A 14,761-nucleotide genomic window follows, 5' to 3' on the forward strand; every position below is an offset into this window, starting at 1 on the left:
GATGTCTCCCATGAACTTGTAACCCTGGCCAAACAGGCATTAACGAACAATAGGAGCCCTGCGTTGCAGGGCTTTGGACACTACGTTGTGGACAAACTGGCCAAAATGACTGACAGACAAAGAACTCTAGCGGAGCGTGTAATTTTTGATGCTGTCAGCAAGGGTTCTGATGGCAGTTTATCTGAGCACGCACGTGTTGTTTGTTCCCCGCCAATGGAGCGGCCACAGTGTTCAAATTTTAATAGTTGGGCACAGACACCTATACGAAACAATGTCCCCGTTTCCCACTTTGGCCCGCCACCCCCCAACTCCTACACGCCAATTCCTTCACACATTGCTTCGCCCATGAGGCATCAAAATTTTAGGATTGAAGATTCGGCGTATCACGAATTGTGATAGTTTGCTTTTATAATGTTATGTATTTTTTGTTACTTTTTAATATAGTTTGTTTAATAAAACCTTTTTCTTGAAGTTCAATCTCGACAGCTTGATTGGTGGGTCTCGATCACATCGACAAAATGGGTCCACAGCACAGTATGAGGGCAGATATAAACTTAACTAACGAAATGTACATTTCAATAAACACAACTTTGAAAATGGAAGAAAAATATTTATATTTTTTTTAACATTAACAACATAAACTTTACAAAGCGAGATTTTTTTTTTTGTCCTGCCTCCAGCAGTTGGCACAAGGCTCTAACTTTCTGCAACCCCACCATTGCCACATTCTGCTGTTCCTGAATCTGCGCCAGGTTGTGTAACACCTTTTCAATTCCGGCTTTTAGATCCTCCATGGTCACGGTGCCGCCTGCTGTAGGTCAAAAAACAGACAGTAATTAATACAGTAGGGGGAGGGACCGGCATCCAAATTACATTATTGTGGGAACCTACTAGGAGTTCGAGGCACTGACACGGAGGGCACTTCAGGTTCTGAGGCTGTGTGGGATGCCTTGTGGTGGCACCGGCGCTGTGTCTTTGCCTCTTTGATTGAAAAAAAAAAATTCTGTCAGCATATATGGCAACAGTGACTGCGGGGGGGCCTACCTGCAACCTAATCGAAATCACATTATTGTGGGAACCTACTTGGAGGTTGAGGCTTTGACACGGAGGGCACTTCTGCTTCAGAGGCAGTGTGGGATGCCTCATGGCCCAAAAAAGCGGTATATTTAACCGTAATGTTGCGTGGTGTATTAATTTACTGTTGGGGCAGTCCAGGGGCAGCCGAGGCAGACACAAAAGAGTACGTTTCACTTTCCATATTGTGTGCGCACAACAACATCCTGATGTGCCTCCATTTTGTGCATCGGCATGCCAGATGCACAAGATGGCTGCCTGAGGTGTTTTATACATCTTTTTTCCTACGACAGAGATTGCCATACAGTATACCAGGGCCGGACTGGGACTAACATTCAGCCCTGGCGTTTGAAGTCACACAGGCCCACTTGTCACATGGTGACTGTATAATACCTTTGTATTGTATTTTGTAAAAACAAAACTTGTATGTTTAGCGTAAACTGAACAATCGATATTTTATGCTTTTGGTTTCAACAACGACATTGTTTTCATAGGCAAGTCTCTTTTTTTTATAAAATTTTTTTGCATTACTCCCGTTATTCACGGCTCTTTTATTTATATAAAGTGGTTAACTCTTTAATCCCATATGACGTACTATCACGTCAAAGTGACCTGTGACTAATATCCTCTAACGGGATAGTACGTCATGGCAAACGATCAATTGTGCATTTAAAAGTCTAATGGTGGTGGTGGCCTGTGGTGTTTGGGTAATAAACCATTGTTCTTTCAATGAACATGTTGGAGCCAGCCCTAAAGTCCTACACAAGGCATTGTTTATCTATATACATATGCATAGGTCTGAGACATGATGTCTATCTCCGATGGAACCCCACAGGACTTGTGTACATATGTAGATAATGATGGGTCACAAACAGGACAGAGGCTATTCACTCAAGATTTTGACAGTGTACACCTATATCCTCCATTAACTCTATGGCCAATATTCATTTAGTATGTAGATGCACCTCTGCCTTATCACTGAAACAAAGGACATCCCACAAAAGAACACAGGCCTGACCGCCAATATATCTCACTGATTTCTATGATACGTGCATTAACCATGTTGTGATTGGGATTTGGTTGCAGGTATGCCCCAAACCCCCCCCCCCCCCCCGTATATAAAACATCTCTGGCAGCCATCTTGTGCATCTGGCAAGCGGACGTACAAGATGGAGGCACTTTAGGATGCGTTTTGCAAACTCTTTAGCGCTGTCTACATTTTCTTTCCCTTTTGTCTGTGCCTTGGCTCGGCTGGCCCAGGCCTGCTCCCCTAGTACATTAAAACATAAGACAAAATAAAGGTAAAAATAACTGTGTTTTAAACGTCAAACGTTTTATTTACTTATTTTTTTTTTTAACCAAAAAATAAATTACATAGTCCCACGGCGGTGGGCTAGCAGTTGGCGCAGCATGCGTCCATGATCTTTAACCTACTCCTGCAGGCGCGCTGCTGTCTCCTGCAGGCGCGCTGCTGTCCCCTGAAGGTGCGCTGCGGTCCCCTCCAGCCGCCTCTGCTTGGCCAGCAGGTCTCTCATGGTGGTCGCTTCTGTGGATAGAAGAGGTCGGAGAACGGACGGTGATTACTCTGCAAGTACGGCATGTGTGAACATACCCTGAGATTTACTATACAGTCAATTTGGTCCTGTCCCAGAGGTTGAGCCCTTTTTTTTTTTTTTTTTCATTCTCGTCGTTGTCAAATGTGACATCCCACCGATAACCCCTCCCACTGTCTGTATACTTACGGAGAAGGGACGCCGGTTGGTCATCCCCGGAAGAGGTGGAAGAGCTGCTCACCTCCCATCCCCTCGCTTGTGCACCAGCTGCCGCAGCTAAAAGGAAGCAAATACATATATGGTTAACAGTTGGACACGCTGTGGGGAAGCGCTCGCAGTTTTGGTCACTTACGAAGGGTGGCCTCTGGTGAGAATGCCGCCGACCCGGGGGAGGAAGATGAGTGGCGGAAGGCTGGTGTTGTGGCCTGCGGTGGGGTGGTAGCGCGCCTGGTCCTTACAGCGTCTGTAATCTATACAGTATTTCAGCTCCCCTCTAATTTCCCGTATGCAGTAATAAAATTGCAATGAATGATGTTTAACATACGTGATATCCCGGGCTGTGAGCTGCCGCTGGTGGCGGATGAAGGCGTGCCGGCTCTTGCTGATGGCTGTTGCCGGCGCCTTCTCCCTACACAAACATTAAAGAACGGTAATATTCAGACATCAAAAGTACAGGGCTCCAGAATTAATAAAAATACCTATGCAACAGTGGCGGGAAAAAATAGGAGCCAAAAGAAATGTTCCCCTCTAATGTCCCGTATGCAGTAATAAAATAGCAAATTGCAATCAATGATGGTTAACATACGTGATGTCCCGGGCTGTGGGCTGCCGCTGGTGGAGGATGCTGGTGCTGGTGGCTGTTGCCGGCGCCGTCTCCCTACACAAACATTAAAGAACCTTAATATGTTGACAACAAAAGTACAGGGCTCCAGAATTACCAACAAATACCTAGGCATCATTGGCGGGAAAAGTTAGGAGCCAAATGAAATTTTTAGTCGCCAAATCTACGTACATATATAGAAAATAGAGATCACTCTTCCCTGTGATGCTAGACTATGCATTGGGTGGGGGCTCTGGTGTTTAATGGTCAACCTGGCCTGAGACACGTATTTTTGCATAACAAGGAAGCGCCTCACGGCAACGCGCGTCTCCTGATTCTCCCCCTCCCGGCAATCACTAAATTGTATGTCTCGGTGGAGATTCTGGAACCCCTGACCGGAGCATGTTTCACATTCTTAACCTCCCGGCAGCGTGCGTCTCCCGATTCCCCCATACTGGTACTTACCACGCTGTGGCTCCGCACGCAACTCTGCCAGAAGCTGCGGGGTCTTATAGCGGAGGTCTGCCCACTTTTTACGCAGCTGCTGCGCACTGCGTCGGACGCCAAACCTCCTCTCCATCATGCGCCCAATGCGGCGCAGCACCTCCTGCTTGTGCAGGTTCGGGTGCGCAGGTCGACTATCCCGGCCCTCATAGTCAAGGGCATACATTTGGTGCACAAAAAATGCCATCTCTGGCCGCCCCAGAGGAGCTGAACGCTGACGCGCCGCCATTTTGCCCTCAAAAACGCTCAACCACCTAACCACGCCCAGAGGAGGTCCTTGACTCATGCCGCGCGATCAACATCGCTATAGCGTCTCCGTTTCAGCACTGCGTCGCGATTGTGACGCCGACTCCAGAAATACCTTTTTGGCGTTCTCGTTATCAATCCGCAGCGCTCATCGTCTTTGTTTCAGTGTTTATGTGGCTTGGGCATCCATGGGGTACGGCTGTTGTGTCAACACTGTTTATTTGACATGTACATGTATAGAACCTTAAATTATAATGTTTACTTTTTTGGTGAGCGATGCAGCTTTGGACACGCAACGCAGAATGCAAATGTAAACGCATTACCTCTGCAGCGTTTTGTGACACATTCATTAACTTTTTAAATGTTTTTAGGGGCACCAAAAAACAGCGTCGTGTGGTGTCCTCTGCACAATCTGCTGAAACGGAGACGCTATAGACATGTCAGAGTATCGCACCCCTGTAAAGTGTGATCTCTATTTTATGTTTCAGTATATTGTTAGCTTTGATCTGCAGCACTCCACTGTTGTGTGTAAACATTGCGATTCTTTACTTTAGGTGTAGAGAGACAGCGGCGGCAAGTGATACAAGCCATTGCCACCAGTACCCCATCTTCTGACACCAGTGGGAGCCCACAGTCCGTGACATCACGTAAGTTTAACAATCATTGATTGGTTTTTTGTTTAACAGCATACGGGACATAAGAGGGTAGCTGAAATATTTGAAGACATTACCGGCGCAGTAATGACCAGGCGGCCTTCCACACCTCCACCATCTGTTGCGACAATGCACCCTCGCACCCCTGTGAAGTGTGATATTAATTATCAGTTTCAGTATATTGTTACCTTTGATCTGCAGCACTCTACATGTGTTTTTAAAGGTTGCGTATGTTTACTTTATGTGTAGAGAGACAGCGGCGGCAACGTATACCAGCCATAGCCAGCAGTACAACACCTTCCGCCAGCAGTGGGAGCCCACAGCCCGGGACGTCACGTAAGTTAACAATAATTGATTGCTATTTTTTTACCTGCATACGTGACATAAGAGGGTAGCGGAAATATTTGAATACATTACAGACGCAGTAATGACCCAGCGGCCTACCACGCCTCCACCATCTTTAGAGAGCAGACGGCCTCGCACCCCTACACCACCCTCAACACCTCACTTCCGCCACTCCTCTTCCTCCCCCGGGTCGGCGGCATTCTCCCCAGAAGCTACCATACGTAAGTGACCAAAACAGCGAGCGCTTCCCAACGGCGTGTTCCATAGTTAACCAGATCTGTTATTATTTCCTTTTAGGTGCTGCAGCAGTGGCCAGATCGCTGGGATGGGAAATTAGCAGCTCTGGTTCTGGCAATGTAGAACCGGCGTCCCTTCTCCATAAGTATCAAGATAATACGAGTGGTTATCTGCGAGATGTCACAATAGACAACTAAAAATGTAAAATTTAATAAAATAAACATGGCCCTGTGGGGCCAGACCAAATTTAAATTTACAACACACTATGGTCGTGCCCCAGAGGTCGAGATGTATTTTCAGGGGAATCACCGTCAGTTCTCCAACCTCTTCTATCCACAGAACCGCCCAACGTTGAGAGAGCTCATGGCGAGACAATTGCGCCTGGAGCGGACAGCAGTGATCCTCCAGGCTCAAGTAGAGCAGCAGGGCGTGACGCTGCGACACCTGTTGGGCCGTGGAAGGAGATAATTTTTTTTTGTTTTTTTTGGTTATGTAATATTTTGTTGTTAAATACCAAGAAATTGTTACAAAAAAACAAAAAATCTTCGCATTCTTTCTTTAATGTTTACCAAGATATAAGGGTTAACAGCACCATTTTATAGGCATCTCATCTCATTTAAAGTAATTTAGAGAGGTTTATATGATTTAAAAGACGATTGTGTGTGGGTAAACCATTGTTTGGGTGCATGCATGGCAGAGCTTGAAATGGAAGGAAGTCGCCATTTGACTTTGGAATGCAATCTAGACCGATCGCTATAACGTAGTATCCCGTCAATGGGGATTATAGAGTCACAGGACACCTTGACGACATAGGACGTCATATGAGGACCACTTTATCTTAACTGAAAAACCAAGAATTACGGGAGTAATAAATACAATTTAATTTTATTACACAAAAGTTAGTGACCTACTCGCCATATTAAATTGTGGACACGAAAGCATATCCTACATATTGTTGAGTAAACAGCAAAGCAAAAAGAAATTTTTTTTTTTAGACAGCGCAATCCTGCCAGGTTACAGCTCCAGAACCATTAAAGTACTGACAGTATTTTTCTCGACAGTCCCTTGCATCGTCTGCCTGTCTGCCAGATCCAAGTGCTTGAAGAGCTGTGAAATTATCAGGTTGTGTCCGCCATTCCCCAGGCACAATATCTCCGGTTCTTGGGTCCACTGCATCAATGAATGAAGGAGGAGAGTAGGAGCTGGTATCATGACGTCTCAGGAAATTATGGAGCACACAGCATGCCAAAACCACAAAGTCTATAGACGGCAGCTTCAAGTTGATAGCTGTGTGGAACACTCTAAACCGATTAGCCATAATCCCAAAGGCATTTTCAACCACACGACGGGCCCTCGACAACCAGTAATTATAGATTCGGCGCTCCCGTGTGAGTGTTCTCTGCGCAAATGGCTTCAGCAAATGTGGATGAAGAGGGAAAGCTTCATCAGCGATGAAAACAAAATTGAGGTTTGCTTTTGTGTCTTCATTTATTGGCAACTGCAGTTGATTGTTCCTCAAGCTTTCCCCAAATGAAGTGTGTTCAAAAACACCACCGTCGGAGACTCGACCATTCATGCCAACATCCACATCTACGAACTCATAGTTTGCATTGACAAGGGCCATGAGGATCACACTGAAATATCCTTTGTAGTTGAAAAAAAAGGATCCAGAGTTGGCTGGTTGCGTGATGCGCACATGCTTTCCGTCTAATGCGCCACCGCAGTTTGGAAACTGCCACAGCTGATCAAAATCGGAAGCAATCCTCTTCCAGTCCTCCGCCGTCTTGGGAAACTGCAAGATGAGAAGGAAACATGTACAAATTAGGTCAAATATCTTGTTGTGCACATACACTCTCATGTGGACATCCTAGAGTGATTGACGCGCAGTATGGATTAGTATAAAAAAGTCAACAATCCTGAATATGCAGGCAGCCTTTTTATCAGACGGCTTCACTGACTGAGAGGGCGTGCTAAACAATATATCGAAATAATATAACCTATAAAATTACGTTGGGAGCAGCAAATAAAAGAAGGGTGGCGCAGGATTGTAGCAGCACATGTCAGAATGGAGCTGCAAAATGGGAGCAGCACATGTCAGAATGGAGGCGCAGGATCGCAGCAGCACATGTCAGAATGGAGGCGCAGGATCGCAGCAGCACATGTCAGAATGGAGGCGCAGGATCGCAGCAGCACATGTCAGAATGGAGGCGCAGGATCGCAGCAGCACATGTCAGAATGGGGCCGCAGGATTGGAGCAGCTCATGATAGGATGGCGAACAGATACCAATAGAAATGTGCGCCGCCAGGGCGTAGAATGGGTTACATAGCTAGTATAATATATCAACATAACACAGCATCCCAAATTAAATAGTAGTACCTCCATATAATGCCTTAAGCTCAGCACAATGGCCTCGCATGTCTCCGGAATCACAACGCTGAGGAAAGGTCTGGAAACAGCTGCGGAAAACTGCAAATCCTGAAGAGACCTTCCTGTAGCCAGGAACCGCAGTGTCACCGCCAACCTTTCATCCACGGGCACGGCTGCACGCATCGGCGTATCACGCCTTTGTATGAGGGGCGTAACAGCAGACAGTATTATCTTGAATGATTCCTCTGACATCCTAAGGTAGTTTCGGAAATCATGAGGGTTATTATCACGTAACTCTCTTATGAGACCCATGTGTGACAATGTGGATCTTTTCTGCAGCCAGCTCCGGGTCCACATGCGACGTTTTCGTTTAGGACGTCTCTCCTCTAGGAGACGTGCTGCCTCAAATAACAGGGCAGCAGCAACGACTGAACTCTCATCGGAAGTGAGCATACTTCCTAAAAAAGAAAACAAACGTACAATAAATACACGTGCTTACAAAACAATGTTTTGACCGTTGATCTAATAACTATATATGTTACTACTGGCATAAACGGGGCAGTCAACCATGCTACAGCTCGATCTGAAAAAGGATTAATTTATTGGGCCACGCTACAGCTGTGTACCTGAGGCTCTCTGGCCTTCTACCCTACTCTCCATAAAGGAACAATCGAGCACGCTCCAGCGTTTATCCCATTGAAGCGCATCATCTGCTACGCTGTAGTGTTATACATACCTTTTGCGGTAAAAGTCTGTAGTTATAGTAGTTATCAAAGTCCAGGGAATCCAGCAAATTTAGGAGTTCTGTTTCCAGCACGTGCTCCAGAGAGAAATGAATAGAGCGCTCGACAGCTCCGGTTTTATCCGCAGGGAACAATAGTCCTTTGTCTGTCGAATGAGCGCACAGTATTGCACTGCCCAATCAGCACACAGGAGGTGGAGAATTTAGCGCTCCTACGTAGCCAGCTCCTCCGCCCTTTACATCGTATACAATATCGTGCACACCTTTGTCACACCATGCGATCATGCCGCCACAGCGGGACACTAGACGACGAAAGAAAGTTTCAAACGATCTGCTACGACGTACGATTCTCAGCGGGGATCCGGATCGCAGTAGCGTGTCAGACACGGCGATATCGTAACGATATCGCTAGAACGTCACGAATCGTGCCGTCGTAGCGATGAAAATTTCACTGTGTGACGGTACCCTTAGGTAATTTTCTCTTTGGCTTCCTCTGAAACTTGTTATCTGACTTTGTCACATAGTCTTCTAATTTTTCAAAAACTTCACTTTTGTTCTTTATCAAGTACGTGACTGTGTATCTTGAGTAGTCATCCATGAAGGTCATCATATCTACTACCTCCTGATGTGGTCACTTTCATGGGTCCACATACATCCAGGTGCACCAAGGCAAGTGGTCTTGTGCTTTTTGTCGCACTCCCTTATAGATACTCTTGTAGCTTTAGATTTTATACAACATTCACATATTACGGTAACTGAGCAATCAGATATCAGTAGGTCTTTTGTCACATTCTTCTTTTGTAACGCCATTATACTCTCAGGGTGTCTGTGTCTTAGACGTCTACGCCGCATGTGAATACAATTCTTGTGGTCATGTGTACATAACTTTATCTGTTCCTTTAATGCGGGGGGGGGGGGAATCTTTTTTCTACCAAGTGCAATTTGGATATTTCTACCATCCTTCGGGGGCTGTATGAACTCTGCGCACAAAGTACATTCTGACTCTTGCACCGGTGTCAGGATATAATCTTCCATTGCCTGCCCTTCAGTGTTCAGTAGTGAGCACTGTGTGTGTGCTGACAGGGCAAGATGAAATTAATGAGCTGGTGGCAATCAAAATACAGCTCCCTGCCCAAGAATGCGGTCCCTGAGAATCTGCTCGGGGGTCTGATAAAAGGTTATCGCTGGGCCGTAAATGGCCCTGGGGCCTGAGGTTCCCCACCCCTGCTTTAATGTGTCTAGATGATATAATTGTTCACCTGCTTTGACATTATTACCTTATCTCCCTCTTGGATTGTACAATTATCATCTTTGAATTTTACAGTAAGTCCTTTGGCTGCTAGACGCTTAAGGGTACCGTCTCACAGTGGCACTTTTGTCGCTACGACGGTACGATCCGTGACGTTCCAGCGATATCCATACGATATCGCAGTGTCTGACACGCAGCAGCAATCAGGGACCCTGCTGAGAATCGTACGTCGTAGCAGATCGTTTGGAACTTTCTTTCGTCGCTGGATCTCCCGCTGTCATCGCTGGATCGTTGTGTGTGACAGCGATCCAGCGATGCGTTCGCTTGTAACCAGGGTAAACATCGGGTTACTAAGCGCAGGGCCGCGCTTAGTAACCCGATGTTTACCCTGGTTACCATCGTAAAAGTAAAAAAAACAAACCGTACATACTCACATTCCGGTGTCCGTGAGGTCCCTCGCAGTCTGCTTCCCGCACTGACTGACTGCCGGCCGTAAGGCAGTGGCACAGCACAGCGGTGACGTCACCGCTGTGCTCTGCTTTCACTTTACGGCGGCACTCAGTCAGAGCGGGAAGCAGACTGCGAGGGACCTCACAGACACCGGAATGTGAGTATGTACGTTTTTTTTTTTTTTACTTTTACGATGGTAACCAGGGTAAACATCGGGTTACTAAGCGCGGCCCTGCGCTTAGTAACCCGATGTTTACCCTGGTTATCAGGGGCCTTTGGCATCGTTGGTCGCTGGAGAGCGGTCTGTGTGACAGCTCCCCAGCGACCACACAACAACTTTCCAACGATCACGGCCAGGTCGTATCGCTGGTCGTGATCGTTGGAAAGTTGCAGAGTGTGACAGTACCCTTACGGATAACAATCCTCCTTCTAGTCCTGGAACATATAACACTTCCTTTACTAGTAATTTTGAATTATGCCCAAATCTATCAGGACAGATTAGCATTCCTTGTCCAATACCTTCTGTGGTTATTTTACTCCATCTGCAAGATAAATTGCTTCCTTCTTATTTTCATCAAGTTCAGTAAAGAAGCTTTTATCACTAGTCATGTGACTTGTTGCTCCTGAGTCAATAAACCAGCCTGACGATGACTCTTTATCAGTTACTTTAAATGCACCATTCCAGTGATCTGCACGTGGGTTAGGAAATGGGCTTTTCACTTTCTGTTTATCCTCCTTTCAGTGTAATTTCTGTAATTCTGCTTTCCATATACAGTAAATTGTTCAAAACAGAAAGCTTACAGGTTTATTTAGTTCAAGTGTATTTGGCAAAAAGAAATACCATATTCCAATCATATGGCAACTTGGGATAATATTCCAGGGCATCATGAAACTTGCAAACAACAACATTACCCATTAAAGTACACTTTGTTAGAAATTCTGGTATGAAGGTGGAGGTGATGGCGGGAGCCGAGCATGAGTGCTTTGTGGATTTTGGGGTCCTACCTGATTGGGCCCCTGAGAGGTGGATGAGGCTGGATTGGGTAATGGTAGCCATACTACACCCCAGAATGGCCATGTTGAGCATACCCATGTTGTGGCCACTCTCCTACAGTGGGCATGTTCAAGTGGCCATATTGGGCAGGGACAGCTGGATTTGAGTAGTGTGCATGTTGTTTGGTGATGTTGTGACGTGGTTTGATGTGGCTGGGGTGATGTGTACCGTGGTGGAGGTGGTTCTGGGAGGTCTGTAGGCTGCTCATCCAGGCTTCCAGACATGTGTAGGTGGTTGTCGGTGGACAATTGCCATCTTTCAAGGAAGTTGAAAACAACATTTGGGTTTTTCGGTTCTGTGCATGAATTGATCACAGTTTGGAATGCACCTTTGGCACGCAGCCTCACCTTGCAGGGAATTGTGCGCAAATAGCATGCAAGACTCTGAGCATATGCCTCCTCACCATCATCGTTAACAGTGCACAAGAGATCATCTAAATAGCCAGTGTCTATTTGGCGCCTGTTACCGGTGGTGGGAAATTCCCTCCTACGCTGGCCCCGGCGTGGGATGGCCGCAGCTTGAGGTGAGGTATCCAGGGGTAGTGTAAAACCACTGCTATGTCAATGTTCATCCTCATCTCAATTGGAGTCCTGTCCTGCAGAAGGTCGTGGTTGGTTTGTTGATGATGGTGCAGATGGAGCGCCCCCACACCGCCGCAGGGCCGAGGGGTACCCGGAGCCGGGCCTCTGAGTCTCAGTTCTGGGGTTGTCATGGTGGCTAGACCCAGTCCGTGGCCCTGTCTGTCAGTGGGGGACGTCCGGTGCAATAAGTGGTGTTGTAACGGTGCAGTTGTGGGGTGCAGGTCGCGGTAAATAATGAGGACACCAGGTTGCAGTCTCTTTACCTCTTTACTGAAGGTTTTGGAGACCTCAGTCCAGAGCGCTGTTAACTGGGTTGTCAGAGACCGGCCGGTCCAAAGGCACATCAGGAGTTCTCTTTACAGGTGGGAATCAGTGTCTACCTTCTAGCGCTATGTGTTGTAGTTCGTCCCTGCTGAGCTCCCGGGATAGTCCTCACAACTGTTTCTGTCTGTCTCTGATGTTCGCTTTCTCCGTCCCCCAGATGATATGGTAGGACGCACCCGTATGACGGGGTAGGCCTGGAGTTCTTCCGGGACCCTAGAGTCGCCCCTCTCCCACAGCTGCCTCCGTTGTCTGCTTAGGTGTTAAGTGAGACAGCCAACCTGTAATTAGCTGTCCGGCCGTGGTTTGCAGTGTACTTAAAGTCTCTTACTTGCTCGGCGTTCCGGCCACCGACTGTTTGCGCCTCAGAAGGATGTTGCCTCGGTCTAACAGCACGACTCCTTCTGGTACCAATACTTCTTTACTGTATTCCCGTTGTGCACTGGTTAGTTCTGCTCTGAGGAGTCTGCCAGGATCCCATCCCTGACAGGTCCTCTCACTAGCTCTTCCCAGTTACTTCTCCCTGTCTTCCTGTCCAACCCCCAGTTTTACCAGAGTTGTGAGGAGTGGCCTACTAGATAGGACCACCCCCCCTGGTGGCCGGAGTGTGAAGTGTGGTGTGAGGGTACCTGGTCAGAGAAACTCCTTAGTGCAATCAGACGTACCATAGCTCTCCATAGTGGCGGGGCCACAGTACTGCAACGACCAGGACTCTGGGGCGCTGCACTCCCCCCCGGTTAAATCCAGTACTCCGGGACTGGGAAAACAAGAACAAAAATACATGTTAACAGGAAACACACAACATTTTGAAATAGCATAAACAATTAAACATAACAATGCTTCCCTTTACGGGAGGTGAGGACTCTTGAACGTTGCGAAAGTTAGGTCATGCACAGTTTATGACTCTCAGTTCAGTGGTTGAAACAGCGGGGACCCCGGGTAAACAAAGGGGTCCCCCTTATGAAAGTTTTTGAGCAATTCACCGTCCATTACTCTAGTGTCCATTTAAAAACCTGTAACAAAAAGATATGCATACAAACATTTTCAATTAAATAGCAGCCCTTATCAATACCTCCAAGTTTTGTAGCGGAGGGGAGTTTGATTTTGAGTGCTGCGTGTGGACCTTCACAGCGCAGGGGTTGCTATTGGCCTAACAGGGCCCGCTATGCTTGCTACCGCTGGTGTAGTGCGCTGTCTTCTAACTACACTTCTAGTGAGTCTGGGTAGCACTGGCAGGTTGGGGCTCTCAGAGCTGCGGTTATCAACAGTGGGTACAGCAGATTCACTGATAGCAGAGGGAGGACTTGCCGGTTCAACGATTGGCAGGGCTTCATCAGGTAAGGCTTGTTGAGGTAGTGGAGCCAGATGATCTGGTACCACCATTGTTTCTGGCGGGTCCGGCTGTTGAAACATTACGACAGGTACCACAACGGCTTGGTTTATCTGAGTCCAGGACTGGGGAAAGTCACCAAGGACAGTATGGAACATTTTCTCCTTTTCCACCGGCGGGGAGATTTCTGGGGCCGTGCCCCTCTCTTTCAACTTATCGGGGCAGACCTTAAGGTGATCCCTGGATACCGCTGTCGAGGTCTCCCCTCTGTCCTTGCTGATGAGACAGACCTTAGTGTTGTCGAAGTCGGATGGCAAGATGGTATACGGTTCCGCTTCCCATTGGTCATCGAGCTTGTGTAACCTCCTCTTTCGTTTAAGCACTTGCTCGCCAGGTGACAGGGGAATCGCAGGAGCGTGTTGATTGTAGTCCCTTTCTTGTTTCTGCCTAGCCTGGGCGAGACTTCTCTCTACACACTCCTGTACTTCGCGGTATCTTCGCTGCCTTTCTGTATCCCAATCTGCCTCCGGCGAGGTATCTTCGGGTACTAGGACCCCCATGTCCAGATCAACGGGTAACCGACTAGACCTTCCTCGCATCAGGTACGCTGGAGTACAGTTGGTGGAACTTACTGGGATGTGGTTGTACATATCCACCAGGTCAGGCAACTTTGTCGGCCACAGGTTCCGTTCCTCCACAGGCAAGGTCTTCAATAAATCGATTACTACCTGGTTCATCTTCTCGCACATCCCGTTGGTTTGAGGGTGGTACGGGGTGGTTCTGATCTTCTTACACCCGTACAGCTGGCAGAATTCTTGGAACACTTCTGCTTCAAAGGCAGGTCCCTGGTCGGTCAGTACCTTCTCTGGGTAGCCATGGGGCCTACAAAAGTGCTGCTGAAAGGCCCTGGCGGCAGTCCTGGCCGTTAGATCTTTAACAGGCACAACCACCAAAAACCTGGAGTAGTGGTCCACGATGGTAAGGGCGTAGATATAGCCCGACCGGCTAGGTGTCAGCTTCACATGATCCAGCGCGACCAGTTCAAGCGGCCGTTTGGTGATGATAGGCCGCAGGGGAGCCCGTTGACTGTCACGGTCCTTTCTGCGCAGACTACATGGACCACACTCCCGACACCACTTCTCAATGGTTCTCTTCATGCCAATCCAATAGAACCTCCCTCGGAGTAGCTTCTCCAGCTTCCTCCATCCGAAGTGTCCGGCTCCATCATGGTAGG

The 14,761-nt window shown here is 47.6% G+C and overlaps 1 protein-coding gene across 3 annotated transcripts in view; it reads right to left on the reverse strand.

The window, feature by feature from the left end:
• Nucleotides 1-283: 283 nt before the first annotated feature.
• The window catches only part of LOC143769409 (uncharacterized), a 54,218-nt gene continuing 39,740 nt past the window's right edge, over nt 284-14,761 (reverse strand). The window contains exons 1-7 of one of the 3 annotated variants that reach the window (XM_077257896.1): nt 3,433-4,005; nt 3,172-3,255; nt 2,980-3,090; nt 2,817-2,903; nt 2,509-2,620; nt 892-981; nt 284-811 (exon numbers count right to left, since the gene is read on the reverse strand). In XM_077257896.1, the coding sequence (XP_077114011.1) occupies nt 924-981; nt 2,509-2,620; nt 2,817-2,903; nt 2,980-3,090; nt 3,172-3,255; nt 3,433-3,586 (606 nt within the window). In that variant the 5' untranslated portion in view covers nt 3,587-4,005 and the 3' untranslated portion in view covers nt 284-811; nt 892-923. Of the gene's footprint in view, nt 982-2,508; nt 2,621-2,816; nt 2,904-2,979; nt 3,091-3,171; nt 3,256-3,432; nt 4,006-14,761 lie in introns of those variants that run through there. The other 2 variants (XR_013214390.1, XM_077257895.1) reach the window with 2 other exon arrangements.

This window comes from Ranitomeya variabilis, chromosome 4 (assembly GCF_051348905.1).
Source record: "Ranitomeya variabilis isolate aRanVar5 chromosome 4, aRanVar5.hap1, whole genome shotgun sequence".
NCBI classification, from domain to species: Eukaryota; Metazoa; Chordata; class Amphibia; order Anura; family Dendrobatidae; genus Ranitomeya; species Ranitomeya variabilis.